The 24,774-nt window shown below is 42.5% G+C and overlaps 1 protein-coding gene across 3 annotated transcripts in view; it reads right to left on the bottom strand.

Moving 5' to 3' along the window:
* PARP12 (poly(ADP-ribose) polymerase family member 12) overlaps positions 1 to 24,774 on the bottom strand; it is a 48,624-nt gene that overhangs the window by 6,312 nt on the left and 17,538 nt on the right. For all 3 annotated transcript variants that reach the window (XM_027101743.1, XM_027101745.1, XM_027101742.1), the window contains exons 6-11: positions 16,211 to 16,397; positions 12,163 to 12,304; positions 9,159 to 9,255; positions 3,481 to 3,553; positions 1,575 to 1,705; positions 546 to 697 (exon numbers count right to left, since the gene is read on the bottom strand). In XM_027101743.1, coding sequence (XP_026957544.1) covers positions 546 to 697; positions 1,575 to 1,705; positions 3,481 to 3,553; positions 9,159 to 9,255; positions 12,163 to 12,304; positions 16,211 to 16,397 — 782 coding nt within the window. The remainder of the gene's footprint in view (positions 1 to 545; positions 698 to 1,574; positions 1,706 to 3,480; positions 3,554 to 9,158; positions 9,256 to 12,162; positions 12,305 to 16,210; positions 16,398 to 24,774) is intronic.

The following is a 24,774-nucleotide window of genomic DNA, read 5'->3' as shown; positions in this document are numbered from 1 at the left end:
TAAAGCCAATGTGAAGTGTTAAAGCTGATGAACTAGGTAAAATTTCCATGGGAGGTTTCTTTTTTTAATATTATTCTTGCACCTTTCCTGTGAGTTTGAAATTATTTTCAAACAAAGTTTAAAAATAACTAAGAGACAGGAAAACGGGGAACTCACATTATAGTAAGAATGACATATTTACATGAGCGTATCTGAGCATTCAGATTTCTACTCTAAGGAAACAGCACAGGCAGGTGGGGACCTGACTCAGGGCTGGGAAGGGTCCCACAGGGATGCAGACCCATTTCCCAGTGAAGCCAAACCACAGCCTAAGCAGGGCCACCCCTGCTCAAACCCTGGGTCAGGCCTAGGGCTGCACACAGGGGGATGACAGTAAGGTGCCGCCAGCTGGGCATCCCACATCCTGGCCAGTGCTGAGTCTGAACCGCTGGTTCAGCTCATGCTGGTTCCCCACACGCCCTCCATCAATTTGCTTTAAAGTGGTTTCCGAGCCCTGGACAGCAAGGCAAAGAGGGTTCTGCCAGCAGAGGCCGCCTCGCACTTACCCTTGCCATAGGAAGTACCATGAAGACCACTGACCCGCCAGTCAAAGTTCTGCTGGCAGATGGCGTCAACGAAACCGGTGCTGGTGCCATGGAACAGCTGCCTCTCATCCACTGTCTTCCCGCCATTTCTCTTCTGCATCTGCTCCTTCTGCCTAGAATCACGGGAGTGAACGTGCTGGCGGCAGAGAATGCCTGCCACCAAACACAGGCCACCCGGCCCAAGAATCACATTTAATTAGATGTGTCATGAGGCCAGAAGCCACAGGTCCATGAGACTCCAGCCATGGGCCAGGGGCCAGAAAAGGCGAGAGCAGGGCCTGGGTGAAAGCAGAGGGAAGCCTTCCCTCCAGGGCTCCAGGCCTGCATTGCTCCATGAACCCCCAAAGCAGACAGACCAGCCCTTGGAAGGCAAGTGTGCTTCTTCCCACCACCCTGCTTCCGCCTGGAGCTTAGCCAGGGGAGCTGGAAGATGCTGGCTGGGGGTGGGAGGGAGGGCCTCCTTCTCCCTCTCCTGTAAGTTACCTTGATCTCATCACTGGAACCAGAGTTCAGATTACACTGCTCCAACCTCTTGTGGGGAAGGTCAGCAGGAGCCCAGGCACACTGCGGTGACCTGATGTGGGCTCCTCCCCACACAAACAAGTGCCTGAGAACATGCCAGTTCTCAGGCACAAGAAGGAGGCCCCTGCTCTCTGGCTGCCAGGACAGCAGCTTTACACTCCCCAGGGTGTGGGTGGCTTATTCGGACCCGTCCCCTGTTGGTCTTCAGGGAGGCCGAGGGCACTAGTGCAGGAGCCAGCTCTGTCTCTAGGGAAGCCGCAGCCTCCCATCTCCCTGGAAGAACATGCCAGCACTGAGCTTGTACGGATGAGGAGGTGGACAGGAGAGGGAAACAGCTCCTGATCCCAGCAGCACTGGACAAACAGAAGCTGCTTTCTCGGATTGTCCCTGCAGCCTGGGGCATGTCTGGTAAGCAGCTGGCTGAGGGGACAGAGGCACCAGCCCACCAAGAGCGAGCCCCCAACGCACCACTGGTAGACTTCCCAAAGGGCCACATTCTGGACCCGCTCAATCTTCTGAACGTAATAGAGAGGCATCGTATGGGTGAAGAGTTTCCAGATCTTTCGAAACTCCTCTGAGGACGAAGGGAGGGTGATCCTCTGTAAGGGGCAAATATTTTTACTCTGTTATCATCAAAGTGTAGAATATACATCTCTTCCCAAGGCTGCTCATGAAATGCCAGAACCACAGGCAAACCCAGACGGCGTCTACCACGCTCCCCTTTACTTCAAGGGGCAGTCTCTGCAGGCTCCGGATGCACGCTATTTGTGGTCACTTGTGGTCCACTGTGAAGCCAGCCTAAAGGACAGGCAGGCAATGCTATGTGAGTACCACCCTGGCTGCCCCCAGCACACCGCTGCTCTTCTTCTGACCCCACACAGGGCCGACTACAGAGTCGACAAGACCACGGAGCTGGTGCCAACAGATGTGGCACACACACATCTGGCAGAGAGGGGGCAAACCCTGCCACAGGCAGCAATGCTGCGTGAGCCCCACACACAGCGAGCACTGAGCGAGAGGCCAGGCCGGCAGACAGCACACAGCAGCCCAGGAGCTCAGCAAGACCCGCGGGCGCCCCTCCCTCCCAGCTGAGCCCGCCCTTCCCTTAGCGTCTGGCTCTGGGAAGCAACACTCCTGATGAGCCCAGAGAGGCCCCTGACTCAGAGCCCCCAACTGTCTCACAGAGTGACAAGCCACAAATCCCTGCCCTTGCAGCCTGGACCCCAAGCAGCCTCCCTGTTCCTGGCTCCACGGGGCTTGGCCCAGTGACAGCCTGACCCGGGATCACCGTCCTCCCCCACCGAGTGCAGCTGTATAATAACCACCTCACCCCGCAAAGACCCTAAATGGTCAGGACTCTGTGTAAACATCCATGGGTCTCTGCAACCCAAAATCTGACTTTGGTTTCCTTGCTCCCATCTCACTAGATGCCACCAAACCCTCTCCCTCAAGCCCTGCCCTCCCAGCATGGAGCCTGGCAAGGACTCCCGCACCTATCATGGCCCGCGGCTCGGCCCCCTGACCAGGACACTCCACAGCTCGACCCTGACCTCCATCTCCTGTCCCCCAGCCCCCGCCTATGCACGCCCTCCACCCGAGACACTCCGTGTCCTGACTTGGGTTCCTTCCCCAGCCAGTTCCCATCAACTGGCATGTCCTTCCCCACCCTCTGCCGGTGTAAGCGCCAGCCATCATTAGGTGTGGACCTGGTGACACCTTCCTTGATCCCTGAAATACAGTCGCCTGGTCCCCTGATGGCCGAGTACTGTGTCTGAAAGTTGCCCAGCCCTCCACACGTCCTGCCAGGGCTGCTGGTGTCTGGGTGTGTTTGTGCGACTCCCAGGCACATGTTGGAAAAACCAGTCTGCACAGTGCTTGCCAGGTCAGAGGCCAGTCAGGGTGCTCCACGTACATGGGGCAACATCGGACACCGGCCTAAGCTCTCTACTCAACTCAGCGTGGCACCCACTGCAACTCGCTGAATAGACTGTCCTTCTCTCATCTTCTAGTAAGTTCCTAGCACCTCCCAACAGCAACTCCCCTTCTAGATGGTCCTCATCACACCACACCTTCTGCTGGCTTCTTTCCCTTTCCTTGCTTAGTAAAACTTTTATTAGCTAAGCAGCTCTTAAGCTCCTTATTTATGCCCTTCCTAGAAAATTTCCAGTTCGTCATCCTCCCTCCACCATACATCCTCTCCCCTCGAGCCATGGCCACCTCCTGGGTAGTCATCTAGCCGTAAAATCCCCAAGATCTGAAAGAAACCAAACCTCGCACGCACCTCTCAGAGGCGGAGGACACAGCGTGGTCCACTCACACTCACCTGTGTCTAAGGACACCTCCTCCCCAGCCTGGGGCAGTGCCAGTCTCATACCTTAAAGCCGGTGTCCGACAGGGCCAAGTGGTCCCAATGCTCAGGGATACTCTTTAGGCCTTGGGAATTGACGCTGTTACAAAATGTAAAGAGAAACACTTAGTTTGTTCTTAGACATAAGTAGGTTTCCCAGAGGTGCCTCCAGCAGCCGAGGCCACCAGTCTTGAGCGTCAGCATATGGTTCTGTAAAAGCAGGGAGGAGGCGAGGAAGCACATAACCACACTCTCCACAACGTAACAGCACTTCCATCTTTGCCGATGTGGTCAAAACCAAAACCAAACCCAAAACCAATCAGGCAAGAGGGATCCATTTCTCACCTGCATCCCAACTCCAACACATAAGGGACTGAGCATATGACTAAAGCAGCACACCCAAACCCTCATCCATGATTCTGAAATTCAAAGAGCCCTGAAACTTTCATTAAAACAGCCTCAATGGGACTTCCCTGGTGACACAGTGGTTAAGAATCCGCCTGCCAATGCAGGGGACATGGGTTCGAGCCCTGGTCCGGAAAGATCGCACATGCCGCAGAGCAACTAAGCCCGTGCGCCACAACTACTGAGCCTGCATTCTAGAGCCCAAGAGCCACAACTACTGAAGCCCGCGCACCACAACTACTGAGCCTGCATGCCACAACTACTGACGCCTGTGTGCCTAGAGCCCGTGCTCCACGACAAGAGAAGCCAGAACAATGAGAAGCCTGTGCACCTCAACAAAGAGTAGTCCTGCTTGCCACAACTAGAGAAAGCCTGCGCACAGCGAAGACCCAATGCAGCCAAAAATAAATTAAATAAAAAATAAATTAAAAATGCTGTGAATTCAGAACACAATGATAAAAAAATTTTAAAAACCCAACAGCCTCAATGAAACTAACACAACCTTGTAAATCAACTATACTCCAATAAAAAACAAATTAATTTAAAAAAACAGCCTCAATGACGTATAATTGGCAAATAAAACAGTTTTTAAAACATAAAATTGATGTCAAAATTCATTTGGCAGTAGAAATTTGACTTGAACTACTAAGAGGCTACTTGTGGTCTATATATATTTCCTTCTTAAAGTGACTATGCATATTTTTACTGCAAAAAATATTAGCATGTTTAATTGCATATGTCACATAATACAAAGCAGCACATGCTCTTTCTAAAAATGAAATAAAAACCCATTTCTAAAAAACAGATGGCCCAAAGGATTTAGAAATAAGGACTGTGAAACTCTAACTCCAAATCATTCCTATTCAGTTTCAGAATGCTATTCTTCCTACAACAGATCTACCTTCTGTTTCTGCTGGCATGAGACGTATACCTTCATCCTAAACCTCAAAGAACTCCCACAAATAACTTTCCTAGGAAAATGGCACAGTTTAAAAATAACTAAAGAAAAGGTCCCACAAGCAAGAATCAACCAGAAACAGACCCATGAAGACTGAAGATGCTGAAATTACCAGGCAGATTATAAAACAACTATTCTTTCTATGTTTAAAGAAATAAAAGACAAACTTTAAAACATATGCAAGGTGAAGTAAGTCAGAAAAAGAAAAACAAATACTGTATGTTAACACATATATATGGAATCTAAAAAAAAAAAAGAATGGTACTGATGAATCTAGTGGCAGGGCAGCAATAAAGACGTAGACATAGAGAATGGACTTGAGGACATGGGGGAGGAGGGGGAAGCTGGGGTGAAGTGAAAGTAGCATCAATATACGTACACTACCGAATGTAAAATATTAGCTAGTGGGAAGCAGCAGCACAGCACAGGGAGAGCAGCTCGGTGCTTTGCGATGACCTAGAGACATGGGATAGGGAGGGTGGGAGGGAGCCTCAATAGGGAGGGGCTATGGGGACATATGTATGCATTATGACTGATTCACTTCATTGTACAACAGAAACTAACACAGTATTGTGAAGCAATTATATTCCAATAAATATCTATTTAAAAAAATCATATGCAAGGAACAGAAAACTGTTAAAAAGACCTGGAGGGTCTGAAAAGAAAAAAAACAAACAGAACTTGTAGAAATGAAAATACAATCCCTGAAGAAGAAGTTCAACGGACAGGCTTACTAGCAGATGAGATGACCTAAAGAGAGGGTGAGCGAGCTGAAAGGTAGGGGCAGTGAAATTATTCAGAATGTGGCGCAGAGCAGGAAGGAGACAAACAAGGCAGGGAAGAAGCCAAGACACGGAGAGCAGAGCGAAAAGGCCTGAACCTGGTCAGAGCCAAACTGAATCTCCAAAAAGAGAGTAGCTAGAACAGCATGGAGGCAATTTTCAAATAGAACTAATGAGACAAACCAACCTACAGACTTAAGAAGCAGAAAGGATCTCAAACAGGACAAATAAAAACACATACCCAGACACATCACAGTGAGAGTGCATAATACAAAGACAAACAGAAAATCTTAAAAGCAGCCAGAAGGGGAAAAAAAGTGATTCTGGAAGAAAGCATCAGTTAGACCAAGCTGATTTCTCAAAAGCAGCAATGGAAACCAAAGCACAGTGGAGTGATATCTTCAATGTTTCAAGAGAAAATAACTACAAGTGACCCACACAAGAGTCCCAGGTGGTCACAGAGGCCCAAGCAGACTTGCTTGCTGGAGTCATGACCACCAGCTACTGTCACACAAGTTAGAGGGAAGCACGACGCACTTCACTGCACCAATGTGTGTGACATAGCAGGGAGATCCTGAATCCCTCGTATCTTACTCTGAATTTAACCAAAATAACCACTCTTATTTCTGACATGTGGTGTCTGCCATGGTCCCCTGACAACTAAGTAGAGTGACAACAAAAGAGATCCAGTCTCAGAAAGGAGACAGGTAAGTTTTTCTAAACTGCATCTAGGGTAGGCTCTGGATAGGGAGAGACTAAAACATGACGTCCAGAAGTAGGATGACTCATAGTTAACCAAAACTAAATCCAGAAGCAATTCACAGGAGAGACTGAAACAAAATTTAACTAACTAAATAATAAATATTTCTGCATGGTAAAATACTTCATAGACAAAGCCAAAAGGCAAACAACAAACGAAGAAAACACACTGCAATTTATATAACAAACTGAGGGCTGATCTCCCCATTAGATAGAAGACTCTTAATGTTTAAGAAAAATACCAAAATGTTGAGAGAAGAATGGACAAAACGACAAACAGTCCACTGAAAAAGAAAGGCAAATGGCCCTTACATGTAGGAAAAAATATTAAACCTCATTTATAAGAGAAAGCACATTAAATACACTGAAACACCCTTTCCCACCTATGAGAACAGCGAAAATCCAAGAGCTTGATGACTCCCTCTGTTGGCAAGGGGGAGGGAAGCAGGCACCTCACACATTCTGGGGTGAGTGCATTAACGGTTCCACCCCACAAAGAGGAATTTGCATTTACCTTCTAGGACTCTAACCTGAGGACCCACCTCTACAAATATGAAATAGCATATACACCAGACATCCTTTGTGGTATCATACTTGTAACAGCAAAACACTGAAAAAGGGCAAAACATCCCTCGAAAGGGGACAGATTAAACTATGGTATGCAAATGATGGAGAACTGTGAAGACAGAAACAGAATTTAGAAGACTTCAATGAACTGAAAGGGAGTAATTTTTTTTTCAATATTTGTATATACTGTGAAATGATCACAACAAATCTAGTAATGATCTATTTTTAAGCGAAAAAAGGTACAGAATAGTATATATAGAATGTTACCTTTTATGCAAGAAAAGAAAATAAGATACTTTTATGTATATGCATTTGCTCATTTTTGCAAAAATAAACACAGAAAGATAAACCAGAAACTGATGAAAATGTTTGCCCATCATAGGAACAGTGTGGAGATAACAGTGAGAATACTGACTGCTGAGTGTACCTTTTCATATAGTTTTGACTTTTAAATCATGTTTTACACATAGCCAAAAATAAATTTTAATAAGAAAGGGAGGAAGGAAGGCACACTTGGCTTCGAAGGAAACAGGGAGCGGAAACCCCAGGAGGCTACTTTGTTAGACTCACAGGTACTCTATTTGCTTGGATTGATAATACCTTTTCCCTCTAGCTTCTTTAAATGACCCTGCCATGCTCCACAAACACAACCACTGAAGTCCATCTGTGAAATCTTAAAAGAAGAAACAGAAACACTGTAAGTTCTCTGTGAAACAGAAACGAGCCAGATTTCTCCGGCTGATGGAAGGTGCAGTCCGCTAACAGCAGCGCTGGCTACAGCTCTGGCTACAGTCCCGGCTTGCTGTCACACACCCAGACTAATGGGCACCATGGTATCTCTCACCATCCAGGCCACCCTCCCCCAGTAAGTGGCCGTGGGGATTGGAGAGAACTGACCCCTCCCCCAGCTCCAATCCTAGCACACTTGCCTCAAGTCTAAAACTACTGATTCAGAGGGGTCTGATCAGTTTGCAAAGTTCACAGATTTGCCCATCAGCTGCAGGAGGGCCCTGCCTGCTCCTAAATGCATAGAAGGCCAGGCACTACCCTTGTGGCTTCTGGCAGCCTGTGACATAAGGGATCCCACCCTGGGGATGAAGTTGGCCAATTAGTGCCTGCACCACCTGTCTTTGGTATTCCATGATATCCAAGTACTAAAATAATGGGGTTTTATTGGTGTAATTTTTGGTGTATTTCAACATTTACAAAAATTCAGGTCTGTGACTCAATTATTCACTTGAAAAGACCAGCTGATGAGCTGGCTTCAAGTCTAGAGTGGCTAGCAGATCACAACAAGCAGCCCTATAGTTACATGTCACAAAGCCTCTACCCACAAGGATAATCCTTTCTCTTGTTTCAAAGCCTTTCCAACTAGTAGAATATGCATGTCAGTAGTCAAACTGCTACAGGTGACTCTACACTGGAATTGCCATTCATACATGACACAACTGGAGGAAAAAGAGGAACTTAAAACCCTTTGTTAGAAACAAAAACCACAGTTTGCTACCAGAGGAAAAAACCTGACTAACAAACATACACACAAATGAACAGAAAAACGCCAAGGGCTGTTTAAAAAGATTTCCTGCAAGTTATAAAACAAAAGATATAATCACTTGAAGATGGAAACAGAAAATATCAGGAGTTAGATTATTACTATTTCCTCACCATTCTCTAAGTTAGTCTAAACTAAGAAAGAACTTTTTGGCTTCTGGAAAGATCTGCACAAGAATACCTGATGTCTCAGTAACATCACTGGCAAACTTAAAGATAAAACATCTAATTAAGTGATTTTTCTGGTGTCTTTTTCCTTTATTTTATGTTGTGTTTGGCTTATCATTTAACGCTTTGTTAACTGCATCTGCATCATCATTAAAATGATTATACACCAAACATTTACTTTTTATAAATTTATGTTGTATTTTATAGCTTTATAATATATGCTACTATGTTTTCATTTGAATGTGGTAAATATACACTGATTTTTCTGTTTCATGAAGCCTCAACCTTCTTACAGATCACTCAAATGAACAGCAGCACTTTGGTATTAAGTGAAGGAAAGTACAAATACACTCAGAGAAGGGCCAGGTACAGGAAACAGAGACAGAGAGTGCCAGGACATAAGTCTGCAAGCCAGCTAACCCTCTTAATGCTGTAGCTAGTCTGAGTAGGTTCTGTTACCTGCAGCAGAGCACACAACAACTGATACACACACAAATTCCCCAAATGCCACCTACCAGGTTTGCTTCAGCTTCACATCCTGGGGAGATACGAATTTGGGTCTCCGGCAAACGTTTCTAACTGTGCCATAGACCAGGTTTTTCTGAACGAAGTCTGGGAAAAACAAACAAACACACACATATACACATATGGGATAGCAATGTTTTATAAACACAAATTAAATGGGTTGGAAAGCTAATCCAAATGTAAAGCTCACAATCAGTCTGTTAAAAAAATAAGGCAATTTTACACATTTCAAATATTCAAAAAGAAAACAGGTACCTGTAGGAGACTGGGTTTAATGACTAGATGAATGATTAGTAATTGACATATCAATTATACATGAGTGCTTTTAAATTGTTCCTTCCAATCTTGTTTAAACTATTATTTTGCTCAGCAATTTTTCCCAGCTTGGATATAAAAAAGCTTCAGCCCAGCCTGAGACCGATTTACCCCATCTTGAGCCAGTGGAATTTAGAGTTAATATAATAATTTTACTCTTATGAGTTTTTTTTCTTACTTTGACTAAACTTACCCTACAGAAATACTTCTCAACTTTTTAAAAACTGGACTGTCTTTAATAAATGAAATCCTTGCCCCATGCCCAAGATTCTCAGATTCCTCCTGAGGGCAGCAGTGGGGGGACAGGGGAACTATCGTTCATGTTGAAAAAATCACAATACCTCTAAGTTAGACTACATGTCCCGACCCACCAGGAGAACTCTGTCAAGTCTTATTTTCTGCAGTAGAGTACAAACAATTTTCTTTCACTTGAAAAACTAACTCACCCTACTGCATTTCAGCATACACCCAGTGATCACCTAGGCGACACTGTGTCCCTTATGCCACAGCCCACATGGTCATCACGATGGGCACTCCTGGGGGGTCCCCACATTCTAATCGGGAGCCCATATAATCCAGAGATGGCTACCACAACCCCTTCAGTTACCCATCACTCAACCTCCCACCAATACTCTGCTAATTAGCTTAAACGGGCTTTTTATTGGTCTGTTGACTAACACTGCAATGAACCCGAAATGAGCTTTTACTGGTGAAATGAAAAGGTATTCAAGATAAGTGAACTGGATAAATATATGTGAGACCCATTCCCCACCGTCCCCTAGACAGGGTAAATATGAGGCCTTCTCCCTAATTTGCCCTCAAAGAGGATACACTAGGCGAAGTCCCTAAACAAGCCCTGATCTTGGGGATTCTGCCCAACTGATACCAGCTAACAGACGTCAGAATTCTGCCTCTGGAGTCTTGGCATTTGCCTTGAGCGACTGTTTCACGACAGGAGTCTAAAAGGCAGAGCCAAGTCTTCCCTGATCCTACAGAATGAGTCAGTTGTGCGTGTTTCTTAAACGTCCCTGCTTCCTCATAAATATTTAGTTAATAAATGTGAGTGGCAGGTTGCGGTCTGAGACTTGCTTTCACTCTACCTAGCAGTCAGGTTATGAAGGGAGAAGTTAACTCACCTCAAAGTACTTCTGTGGCTACTGTTATGTACCAACCAACAAACAAAAGAATTGTGTCCACCCAAGTGAGCTTGAGTGAGTCTGCAGCAAACATGCTTTTTCTTGCAGTCTGCAGTGAACTCAATGTGTGTGCTCTTCCCCACCCTCATCTTAACTGTTCTGTCCCCTGGGGCTGCTGCCTATGTTGAGAATGATAAAGGCTACATCTGACATTTCTGTTTGATCTGTTTTGATATAGTCCAGATACTTTAAAGAAATACTTCAAACTATGGTCAGCAGCAGTCAGATGGGTACTAGGTGTATAGACTTGTTCTTCAGGCCTGTCCTGACTTATTATTTCATATATTTCTCACCATCCCCTTTAATGCACTTGAGTTTATCAGACTGTGGATTGCAAACCACCTCACATATGACTTGTGTTCCCCAGCTGACACTGCAGACTGTAAGCAGTTCTCGCTGTAGCGTAGAAGAAACTTTTAGGCTCTCTGTACAGGCACATTGAGAGGGCAGCAATTCTACTTTAAGTAAAACCACAAGTGCTACAAACCACAAGCAAAACCAACTGGCTAAAAGCAAGCAGACAGAGTGGATTTAGGATAATTCACCAAAAACACTTTGCTGCCCTCCAAACAGAAGGTCCACAAAAATAAAGAAAATAATAAACTATGCTTAAAGGAAGGCCCACTTAATTTTCTTGAAAAATGATGAAAACTCAGAGGGATTCAGAGTTTAAAATGTGAACTTAAAGGCAAAACTGAACTGAACAGGGATGGACTGATAAATCTCTGTGAAAATGGCTTGAGAGAAGCCACAAAAAACCTGAAACTTAAAAAAAAAAAAAAAAAAAAAAAAGTCACAAATAAGCCACTGGAAGGCCTGACCAAAGGGCGTTTGGTCTGTTTCTGTCTATCTGCCTGTCTGTCAAGGCAACCAGAACAAGCCAAGGCCCAGACTCAGGATACCACGAGCAGAGCATCTGAAAATCTGCTTCCCAACAACTTTTAGTTGAAGTGTGTGCCTACCACGTGTTTAGCCGGCCGGCCATCTGTGCTGAAGGTGTCTACAGAAAGCAGAGCTGCACAGCAGAACCACTATGACACGTGTCAGCGACCTGGACACAGGGACGCCCATGGCCTACAGGACAACCGCCACTGCCCACAGGCTGATGCTGCTTGTCCTCCACAAGGAGGGCTCCTGTCCCCTCCTATCACCCCCCAGGCAGCTCCCCACCCATCCCTCTGGCGGGCCTCTATGCCCCCTTCCAGTCTGGCAGCGCTTCAGGAGCAGGGACCACCCCATCCTTCTCTTTCCTGGCTCTCAATGTGTGTGCGGACTTTCTCCAGGGTTAAAATGGAAAAGGCAAAGCCAGCAGATGACCAGGTCCTGCTGGGTGAGTACAGAGGGTCAGGAAGTATCTTTTTTCTTTTGGCCAGATCAAGCAGCTTGCGGGATCTCAGTTCCCCAACCAGGGATTGAACCCAGGCCACAGCAGTGAAAGCTCGGAATCCTAACCACTAGGCCACCAGGGAACTCCAGGAAGTACCTTTGAAGTCTAATTCGTATGTGTGCTTTCCTGCCTGGAACTTCAGAGTGGCAGCCTGGGGGTCAGACCCTGCGGCACAGTACGCCAGGTAGGCCTTCTCCACGTCGCTGTTGCTGACGCTGGTCACGGGGTGCTCCACGCCCTGTGAAGGCAAAGCCAGATACGAGGTGAAGGCAAGAAGAAGACAGACGCTGGGGGCCATCTGCACCACCCACAAATGTGCCCACGGTGGTTGTTTGTGTCCTGGGGGAGGCAGAGGAGAGGAGCCGGGCACGGTGCGGTGGCAGGAGAGGGAGGCACAGGAAAGGAGCCGATGCAACTACCTCCTGAAAGCTGCTCAGGAAACAGAAGCCCATACACGAGGACCCCGCTAACCCGGACAATGCATGGGAGCGATGAGAGAGAGGGCATTCAATTACTCATGACGGATGATACAACCCTTCAAAGGAAGGTGAAACATCAATGGTGAATTCTCAAATGCTGCTTCACTGAGGGCCTGAGCGACGCTACCTCCTCTGTCCCTTGTTCCCACCACCCTTTAATCAGAGTTCAGTTCTCCTTGCTGTTGTCTTTTTCTGGTCTCTTGGAGAGCTCTATTTTTTCAATTATCCATTTTGATCCCTCATCCTCTTTCCCATTACCTACATGATATCAAAGATTTTGGAATGGACTTGAGTTTGAATTCTGGCTCTCAAATCTGTTTCCTCTATAACCTCAGCACGTTATTGGAACCTCTCTGAACCTCAATGATCTCAACTCTATGACAGGAATAACAACAGAATTTAAATCATACTCATGTCATTATACAATAGGACCATCCCATCCTCAAAGACCTGGAAAAATGATTAAAATAAGGCACAGAGAGCCCTTAGCACAGTGCCTGGAACAAAAAGCAAAGGTGCCGCAGAAATAGAGGCAGATACCTGGGCATACAAGTCTGATGTTTGGAGAGGAATCTGGTCTACAGACAGAGATGCAGACATCACTCAAGGTGGCCACCAATGTCAGAAGAGCTGGGGTTCAGGCTAGACCCCGGGAAACGCCAACATTCACAAAGAAAAGTAGAAAAAAGAAGCCCATGAAGGAGACAGAGGAGGAGCAAAAAAGGAGAGTGAGGCTCAAATGTGACATATGAAACATTTTTTCAATAAAATAAATAAGAACTTTTAAAATTTTAAATAAACAAATCAAACAAAACAAAAGCAAGCACACAGATACACAGACAGACTGGTGTTACCAAAGGGGAAACAAAGAGGAGGTGAGGAGAGGGTGAAATGGGTAAAGGAGGCCAACCGGTGACAGATGGAAAATAAACCTTTGGTGGTGAGCACGCTGAAGTGTATGTAGAAGTCAAGATACATCGTTGCACACATGAAACTCATGTAATATTAGAAAACAATAAGTAACTGAATAATTAATTTAATCTACTTAAAGAAAGAAAGGAAAGGAAGGAGGGAGTGGGCAACAAGCTGGGTGGAGACTGGCAATGCCACAGGATTTGGCACCTGGGCCCTTTGCCAGCGGCTATGGCTGGTGACGGCTGTGCTGAACCGGGTCCCACCTCCTGCAGGCGTTCCATGAATGGTGACCAGATGAACAGAAGTAAGATTCTGGCAAGTGGAGGAATAAATGGAAGTCTTCCCTTTCAAGCAGAGATAGATGGGTTGTTTGGGTACAAAAGGGTGAGGGCAATTGTAGAGCTTTTAGATCAAACCAAAGGAGATCACAGGAGAGGGGAAAAGGCAAAAGGTAAATCGACACAAGAAGACTGTTGAGAATAATCCAGCCCGGATACAGGTTGGGGTAATGCGTCGTGGAGCCCACCACCTCAGGGACGGCAGGTTCAACGTGGGAAAACTCAGTGGGCCAAAAAAGAGTAACACATTTATACACAAGATTAGGTTATGGATTAAACTGTAACCCCCAAAAAGACATGTTGAAGTCTTAACCCCCAGTACCTCGGAATGTGACCTTATTTGGAAATAGGGTCATTGCAGATGTAATTATTTAAGATGAGATCATACTGATCATACTGGATCATACATGACCAATGTCCTCATAAGAGGACGGCCACATGAGGAATGCTACTGATGAGCAGGTAGAGATTAGAGTGATGCAAATACAACTGAGGAACACCACAGATCACCAGCAAACCACCAGAACTGAGGAAAAGACAAGCAAGAATTCCCTACAGGTTTCAGAGAAAACATGGCCCTGCTGCCACCTGGATTTCAGTTTCCAGCCTCCAGAGCTGTGAGACAACAAACCCCTGCTGCTCTAAGCCACCTAGTTTGTGGTACTTTGCTATGATGACCCAGGAAATTAATACAGGGTGGAGGCAACCTGGACCTGAAATTTGGGCGTATATCCTGAGCTCAGGCAGAAAAGAATCCAGCTTTTCTGATAATCAAGAGAAAACTGTCTTGAACTGGCAATTAGCAGAAAACTAAGAAAGAAATCCAATTATAGGGTGACATCAGAAGTGTGTGGAAAAGGAAGAGCTAGAATGGACAGGTCACCCTATGAGGGGCCCTGCCGTTGGTACAAAATGAGACCATACAGCCGAAAGTCACCGAGTCCGCACGTGCACATCTGAATGCACCAGCGTGTGGTATGTTGGTAAAACCCACAGTTTATTCCCAGAGATTCTCGCTATTCTAAATACTCAATGTTCTAAACTATGCACTCTGGCTACACTGCAATAAAGGAGTAGCAGCCTAGAAAAGAAAAAGGGAAAACCCTGAGTTCGGTTGTTTGGAGGAGAAAGACCCCTGTCCCCAAAGTTGTGACAACGCAGTTTCTGAAGTCACCCAGGGTCCCGTATCATCCCACTCAGCTCCCAGAAGGGGGACGAATCACCAAACAAAACGTGAGCGGCTGTCACATTTGCCAGTTGCTTCTTGCCTGCTGTGTGTTCCTCCATGACGCCTCCGGGTGAGCTCCACTCATCATCATCTCTCCCGCTCAATGCCAGGCTTGGCCTCTGCACCCCCCTCCTGACCAAACCCAGAGCAATGCTGGAGAGCCTCCCTGGACAAATCCAGGGAAGACAGAAGGAACCCCCAGGACGCTCAGAGAGGGAGACGGGTTGGGAAGAGGATGGACAGAGCAGTGAAGCGGGAAGGCCGGCACTGGCAGAAGTGGAGGGGAAGAATGAGGGCACAAGCCATCTCCTGAGAGTGACCGTGTCCAACTGGCCAGTGGGCACAGGCAGCAACACCTCTGTCCTTCAACTGGCCAGTCTAACTCCTGAGGATCTGCCAGGTACAGGCACCACCCTCAGCAGGGGGGCACACCAGTGGCAAAAGCTCCCATGAAGCTCACATTACCGAGTCCCAGAGAAAAAGATATCCCAAGTGCAGTAGAAACTAAAGCCTTACTACTATAGCATCTTACAACCCAGAAGAATACAAATGTCTATTAGACCACATATCCCAATTTTCATTTGGGAGAAGGTGTCACTATTGAAATGGTGACCTCCCTATACTTATACCTCTACAGGTAACCAGGGGGCTCCCTTTAATCTGATTCATCCACAAACATCTTTGAATAATTAACAGCAGCAATTATTCGACACAGATACCAAATCAACAGCTGAAATCAGTCAATTTTCGTATACTTGCCCACCTTCTGTAAAGTTGCTGCTACAGATAAGGCAGAAAGCTAGCTTTGAAAAACCTTCAGCTTTATTCCACAGCTACACAAACACTCCAGCACACACAGGCACTTGCTCTGGAGTTACTGCTCAACAGTAAGAGAGGCATCTTTCTACCCCATTTAACGAAATGTGATCTCACTACAACTAAAGTCGTTCAGTCCTGATGAACGAACAGATAGCTAATTTTTCAAAGATGGAAGCTCACACAAATGAACTCTAAATTATCCCGTTTTGCCATAATTCCTGCAAAGCAAGTGCATCATAAGGGGACCTGGGGATCTTGGGCTCTGTCAAGGGCTCCCCAGAGCAATCCTTGTGCCCATGTTTGGAAAGGCTCCCCCATCATGGACCCTCAGGAAGGAACACTCACCCTCTTTCCGTGACACTTACTTGTCTTCCATACTCCTGCCAAAAGCCAAATTCATCGTTCCAGTACCAAACCCACTCAGTGGTGAGGACAAAGTGTGGAGGTTTGGTGAGCGAGGAGGCCGTGGAGAGGCGGCGAGCCAAGGTGGAACCAAACGTCATGGAGTTAAAGTTCAGAAAACCAGTGAGAAAGCTACTGGTGCACACGATCCTACAAAAGAACATGAGAAGTAAACTGAAAACCCACCAGCCACATGGACTCAGATACTCAGCTCCCCCATGGTCTTCTAGATACTCTGCTGGAAGATGTGAACATACATGTGACCTGAACATTTACAAAAATGTGTTGGGGTGGGATGCGGGACCTGCTTTTTAAGATCCATTTTGCTGTGTGAAAATAATAAAATCACAGTAATATGGAAAACCTGTTATCATGACATTCCTTTCACTACACAGAAAACGCTGGTTAAAATATTCTTTTTTAAAATGCATTGCTGAGATAGCAAGAAACAGAAATCCTCAGAAGCCAAAAATAGTTTAACATACATTGAATGCATGTGGGCCAGCCCCTGTACGAAGTGCTTTGTACATATTAAGGGATTAAGTCTTCATAACACTGAAGTTGCAACTTATCCCCATTTCACAGATATGAAAACAGAAGCCCAGGAAGGTTCAGAAACCTGTCCAAGGTCAAACAGCTAATCGATGGCAGAGCTGGGGTTTAAGTCAAGCAGTTTGGCAGAACAGCCTGTACTCTGAGCCACCAGGATCTATTCCCTTTCCAAATGCTGAAGTGCCCCAAGAGCAAACGGAAGGTCTGGAACCAGACAGGTGAATGAAGACTAAAGCCAGTGGCTGTCCAAGGGCAGTGTCAGTGAGTAACGACAAAAAGCCCTATTTTTAGCAGCAATGAGGAAACAGAAAACAAATGTAGGATCTGAATATGGTCAGGGGTCAAATCTCCGAAGAGACACTTCTGCATAAAACCATGATCCTAAAAGACTACATATATCCTTAGTGAAGGGAGGCCAGGAAAGGAATCTGCTTTGCAAAGAAAGTCAGCAAGGAAATTTGCCTGTGTCAGTGTTAGCTTTGGATGGAAAGGAAGAAAACTTCCACTGAGAACTCATAAACCACTCAGGCCTCACAAAAGTTAATTCACACTTCCTGCGTGAGAATTAACTTGAAAGACTCACCGTGGCAATTCCCAGAGAAGCAAACACAAATCCCCTCTGGAAGGAATTCACCTTCAACTCAGGCCTCAAAAGAATTTCCACAGGTAAAGTTTCAGCAAACATGGGCTTACAATCAAATAAATCAGGAACAAGACACCATGAGCAAAACCCAGCAAAAACAATCAGTCCACCAAAGACAACAAACATTAGAGTTCTTGGATATAAATATGCAATATGTATGAAGTGTTTTTGAAAGTTAAATTGAGTATCACAAGTATGAGTTAAGGATAAAGAAACTATAAGAAACTGGACAGCCACATGTAAAAGTATGAAATTAGAACACTCCCTAACACCATACACAAAAATAAACTCAAAATGGATTAAAGACCTAAATGTAAGGCCAGACACTATAAAACTCTTAGAGGAAAACACAGGCAGAACACTCTATGACATAAATCACAGCAAGATCCTTTTTGACCCACCTCCTAGAGAAATGGAAATAAAAACAAAAATAAACAAATGGGACCTAATGGAACTTAAAAGCTTTTGCACAGCAAAGGAAAACATAAACAAGACAAAAAGACAACCCTCAGAATGGGAGAAAATATTTGCAAATGAAGCAGCTGACAAAGGATTAATCTACAAAATAAATAAACAGCTCATGCAGCTCAATATCAAAAAAACAAAGAACCCAATCCAAAAATGGGCAGAAGACTTAGACATTTCTCAACATCACTAATCATTAGAGAAATGCAAATCAAAACTACAATGAGGTATCACCTCACACCAGTCAGAATGGCCATCATCAAAAAATCTACAAACAATAAATGCTGGAGAGGGTGTAGAGAAAAGGGAACCCTTCTTGCACTGTTGGTGGGAATGTAAATTGATACAGCCACTATGGAGAACAGTATGGAAGTTCCTTAAAAAACTAAAAATAGAACTACTATATGACCCAGCAATCCCACTACTGGGCATATACCCTGAGAAAACCATAATTCAGAATCATGTACCACAATGTTCACTGCAGCTCTATTTACGATAGCCAGGACATGGAAGCAACCTAAGTGTCCATCGACAGATGAATGGATAAAGAAGATGTGGCACATATATACAATGGAATATTACTCAGCCATAAAAAGAAACGAAATTGAGTTATTTGTAGTGAAGTGGATGGACCTAGAGTCGGTCATACAGAGTGAAGTAAGTCAGAAAGAGAAAAACAAATACCGTATGCTAACACATATATATGGAATCTAAAAAAAAAATTTTTTTTTAATGGTTCTAAAGAACCTAGGGGCAGGACAGGAATAAAGACACAGACGTAGAGAATGGACTTGAGGACATGGGGAGGGGGAAGGGTAAGCTGGGACGAATTAAGAGAGTGGCATGGACTTATATATACTACCAAATGTAAAATAGATAGATAGTGGGAAGCAGCCGCATAGCACAGGGAGATCAGCTCGGTGCTGTGTGACCACCTAGAGGGGTGGGATAGGGAGGGTGGGAGGGAGACACAAGAGGGAGGGGATATGGGGAGATATGTACATGTATAACTGATTCACTTTGTTACAAAGCAGAAACTAACACACCATTGTAAAGCAATTATCCAATAAAGATGTTATTAAAATAAATAAAATAAAATAAAATAAACTATAAGAATGAACCAGGTAGGGCTTCCCTGGTGGCACAGTGGTTGGGAATCTGTCTGCCAATGCAAGGGACACAGGTTTGAGTCCTGGCCCCAGGAGATCCCACATGCCACGGAGCAACTAAGCCTGTGTGCCACAACTACTGAACCTGCGCTCAAGAGCCCATAAGCCACAACTACTGAGCCACGTGCCACAACTACTGAAGCCCATGCACCTAGAGCCCATGCTCCGCAACAAGAGAAGCCACGACAATGAGAAGCCTGTGCACCGCAACAAAGAGTAGCCCCCGCTCGCCACAACTAGAGAAAGCCTACACACAGCAAGGATGACCCAACACAGCCAAAAATAAAAACAAACAAATAAATAAATAAATTTATATAAAAAAAGAATTAACCAGATAACTTTGAAATTAATATTATTAATTAATTAATATTAATTAATTAATATTATTAATTAACCTTTAGAATTAATTAACCTTTAGAATTAATATAATAATTAAAAAATTTAAACCACAATAGATAGGACACAGTGCAACTCAGACAAGGCTGAACTAGTGAACTGGGTGAACAAGTGAAGCAATTCCCCTGCATACAGCAGAGAGAATGAGAGAAGTTAAAAGACATAAAAGATAAAGCAAGAAGACCGTAACATATGTCTAACCAGAAGTTCAGAGAAGCAATACTTGAAGAGATCATGCCTGAGGAGCTTCCAGAATTGATTAAACATAAAGCCTCCCACTCAGAAAGCACAACAAATTATAAGTAGATTAAATAAATATAAATCCACACATAGACAGATCTTAGTGAAACTGTAGCACCAAAGAACGACGAGATATTTAAAGTAGTCAGAGAGAAAAAAGAGATTACCTATCATGATGGATTGAACTGTGTCCTTACAAAGATATATTCGAGTCCTAACTCTTGGTACCTGTAAATTTGGAAATATGGTCTTCACAGATGTAATCAAGTTATGATGAGGTCATACTCAATTAGCTTGAGCCCTAATTCAATGACTGGTGTCCTTATAAGAAGAAGGAAATTTGGACACAGACAGAGACACGTGGGAGAAAGCCATGAGACAACAAAGGTAGAGATTACAGCAATGCAGCTATAAACCTGGGAATGCCAAGGAACACCAAGGACTGCTAACAACCACCAGGAGCTAGGAAGAAGCAAGGAAGGATCTTCCCCTGGAGTCTTCAGACAGAGCATGGCCCTGCTGACACCTTGACTTTGGACTTCCAGCCTCCAGAACTATGACAATAAATTTTTGTTGTCTTAAGTCACCAAGTTTCTGGCAATCTGTTATGGTAGCCCCAAAAAACTAACACATTTATACTGACAGCAAACTTCTAAATAGAAGCAATGGAAGCAGAAAACAATGGAATAATCTTTGAAGAACTGAGAGAAAATACCCAATAAAACTATCTTTCAAGAATGAAGATGAAATAAAAACACTTTCAGACAAACAAAAAATACATCTGCCCCTAGACTCTCACTAAACTAACTTCTAGAACATGAACTCAAAGGAAAATGATCCTCACAGAAACATATGAACAAAGGAATTGTGCGCAAAAACAAAATGGTAAACCTAAACGTCCATCCACAGATGAATGGATAAAAAAGATGTGGTACATATATACAATGGAATATTACTCAGCCATAAAAAAGAACAAAATAATGTCATTTGCAGCAATGTGGATGCAACTAGAATTATCATACTAAGTGAAGTCGGAAAGAGAAAGACAAATACCATATAATATCACTTATATGTGGAATCTAAAACATGACACAAATGAACCTATCTATGAAACAGAAACAGAAACATGGACATAGAGACAGACTGGTGGTTGCCAAGGGGGAGGGGGAAGGGGGCTGGAGGAGGGATGGAGTGGGAGGTGGGGTTTGGCAGATGTAAGCTTTTATAAATAGAATGGATAAACAACAAAGTCCTACTGTATAGCACAGAAAACTATATTCAATATCGTATGATAAACCATAATGGAAAAGAATATCTAAAAACAGGTATATACATGTATAACTGAATCACTATGCTGTACAGCAGACATTAGCACAACACTGTAAATCAACTATACTTCGGGGAGTTCCCTGGTGGCCTAGTGGTTAGGATTCTGGGCTTTCACTGCTGTGGCCCATGTTTAATCCCTGGTCAGAGGCCAAAAAAAGAAAAAAAAAACCTATACTTCAATATGAAATAAATATTGATTAAAAGAAAACATTAAAAAAACCAAAATGGTAAACATTTAAATTTAAACAAATACTGACTGTATAAAACAAGGCTAATTTCTAACTTCTGGGATTAAGAAAATAATAGAAGCAATATTTACACAGCACATCTTACATGCCTGGCATTGTTCTGAGTGTTTTACACACATTAATTCTTTTAATTCTCAAAATAACACTTTGATATAGGAACTATTATTTTTATCTACTTGACATATGCAGAAACTGAGGCACAGGACGGCTAAGTACTTTTCCCAAATTCACACAAGTAGTATATACGTATGAATGGAACTAGTCAGAATTCAAGTGTTCAAGATTCTTTTATTGTTCAGGAAAATGATAAAAGGTATAGATTAGCTTAAATTGTTAAACTAAGGTATATTAAGTTACAGGGTCTGTTTTCCAGGGTAATCACTAAAAGAACAGAAATTCACTATGTAACTTCCAAATTAGTAGATGAGGGGGAAAACAAAAAATCAAATGTGGAAACATCTAAGAGAAGATCAAAAAGGGAAAAGAAAAATAGAAAAAGCAGGTCAAATAGCAAAAACCAAAACAGACAGTAGAATAAATAAATTCAAATGTATAGGTAATCACAACAAATGGATAAACCACAATATTTAACTTTTGATTAAAAGAGAAAGATTGTCATACTGAAAAAATAACCAGTTCTACAGTGTTTACAGGAAATATAACTAAAATGTAAACAAAAGAGCTTGAAAGTAAAATAGTGAACAGTAGCTAAAAAAAAAAGCTGGCTTAGTTATGTATATTAATATCAAACGAAACAGACTTAAGGCATAAAAGCATTACTAGAAATAAAAAGCATCCACTTTCTATTGCTAATAGGCTCAATTTAACAGGAAGATAAAAGTTTTAAACTTCTATATACTTCATAATAGTTTTTAAATATATAAAATAAAAATTGATGGAATTACAAGGAGAACCGACAAATTCATAGTGAATGTTAACGTACCTTTGAGTAACTGACACAAGAAGCAGACAAAGAAATCAATAAGGATAAAGAAGATTAGAACCACACAATTAACACACTTCATCTAACACCGCATCCAAAAGACTCTGCATACACAGAATTTTACCAAAACTAACCATGTACTACACCCATAAAGCAAGCCTCAACAAAATTCGAAGAATCTCTTATATAGCCTGACCACAATGCAATCCATTTGAATTTAAATTTTAAAACTAATTTTAAAATACACTTACAAATAAATCATGGGTCATCTAATCTATGAGATCAAAAAAGGAGAAAAGTTTGTTCCTCTAAAAAAGAAAAATATTAGTAAAATTAATAAATCTCTGCAAGATTGATCAAGAAAAAAGACAGGGAGAGAAAAAAGATTAGAACTGTAAAAGGGGACAAAATTAAAGATGGCATAGACAGTAAAAGGGATATTATAAGTAACTTTATGACAGTAAAAGTTTGAAAATAAATAAAATGAACAAACTCCTAGAAAAAATATCAACTTACCAAGTTGACTCAAGGAAAAACAGAAAACCTGACTGGTCCTAAAACAATTATAAGAAATTGGGTCAGTAGTTTAAAATCTTCTCAGGAATTAAACATCAGGCCCAGAAATTTTTAGAAACATGATCATTCAGGAAAAAAATAATTCTAATTTCACAGGATTTTTTCAGGATAGGAAAAGAATCCATCCCAATCTCATTTTTATGAGGCTAGGAATTTCATAATATAAAAACCAGGCATCATTTATACTGTACACCTGTAACTTATATAATATTGTACATCAACTATACTTCAATTAAAAAAACAGGAAAAGACAGTATGAAACAATTATAGACCAATCTTATTCAAACGTAAATACAAAAATCTTAGACCAAATACTGGCAATACAAAGTTCACCATCATGTGCATATGTGCATGTGTACACAGGCTACGTATGACTTCAGTCTGGGAATGCAATGGACTTAACATTAGAAAATTAATGCAAATCACTGCGTTAACAAGTAAAGGAGAACAAAACATTGGCTCTTAATTAACATAGAAATAGCACTCAATAAACTTCAATTTCCATACACAATTAAAAAAAAAAAACTCCTGGCATACTAGGAATAAAACTAGAATTGATTAGCAATGCCAAAGGTTCCAAACATTCACACATGCTTAAGGAAAAACATTTTAAAATTACTCCTTTTACAATTAGGAAAAAAAGAAGAAAAGAATAATCTTTCAGCTATCACCACGTCTATTCAGCACGGTACAGGAGATCTTAGCCACTATAATAAGACAATAAAAAGAAATAAAATGTGTAAGAATTGAAAAGGGAAAACAAACTGCTTTTCACAGATATTAATTTCTATACAGATATCTAGAACATATAGATAACTATACAGATAATTCAAATAAATTATCAGTAGATTCTGAGTTAAGGTATTTTAGTAAAGTTGCAGGATATAAGATAGAAAAGTCAACTGCATTTCTACACATCAGCAGGGAGAAAATACAGCAACAAAAAAATGTAACTAGGGATGTAATGCACAACATGATTAACTATAGTTAATGATGCTGTATGGTAATTTGAACGTTGCTAAGAAAATAAATATTAAAAATTCTCACAAGAAAAAAAATGGGTAGGGGTAACTATATGAGGTGCTGGATATTAACTAAACCTACTGCAGTAATCACTTGGCAATATATACTTGTGTCAAGTCATCGTGCTCTACACCTTAAACTTCTACAGTGTTGTATGTCAATTATCTCTCAAAAAAACTGGAGAAATTTTTTTTGAAAAAGGAAATGAAGAAGCTAATAAATCCCTAAAGAAAAAAAAAATCTAACAAAAGATATACAAGACCTTAATGGAGAAAATTAGAGAACTACTGAAAAATAGTAAAGAACGTTTAAATGAGATGCTATCACGTATATGAATAGGAAGCCTTGGCATCATTATGATGTCAGTTCTCCCCAAACTGATAATAGACAATGCAATTTCAAGTTAAAAAAAATCACAACAGTGTTTTTTGTGAAAACCAACGGGCAGATTTTAAAATTTCTAAAGAGGAGCAAAAGACCAAGAGGCAAGACAATTTGAGGAAAAATAAGGTGGGGATTTGCCTTATCACATGCTTAAACGTACTGTAAAGCTCTTCTACATGAGAGAGTGTGATGTTGACACAGAGACACACAGACCAATGAAACAGAAGAGGCCAGAAACAGACGGGTGTGTATTTGCTAACTCAACACCTGACACAGACAGCACTGAAAACAGGTGCAAAAAAGATGGCCTACTTACAAAAGCAGTACTTAGCAGCTAAGTCTGAAATTAAGCTATAAAATGTATTCACATTTTGCCAAATCTGGCTCAGTTTTGGCGGGTTTAAAAATCGACTGACTTCTGGAAATGAATGGTAGATGGCTGCACTACAATGTGAATGTGTTTAATGCCACTGAACCTTACACTTAAAAATGGTTAAGATGGTAAATTTTATGTTATGTCTATTTTATCACAATTTTTAAATTTTATTTTTTTGCTGAG

This window comes from Aethalodelphis obliquidens, unplaced genomic scaffold, assembly GCF_003676395.1.
Source record: "Aethalodelphis obliquidens isolate GAN/ISIS:26980383/991018 unplaced genomic scaffold, ASM367639v1 scaffold5, whole genome shotgun sequence".
Taxonomy (NCBI): domain Eukaryota; kingdom Metazoa; phylum Chordata; class Mammalia; order Artiodactyla; family Delphinidae; genus Aethalodelphis; species Aethalodelphis obliquidens.
Note: the sequence above shows the minus strand (reverse complement) of the source record. Positions and strands in the feature narration are given on the sequence as shown.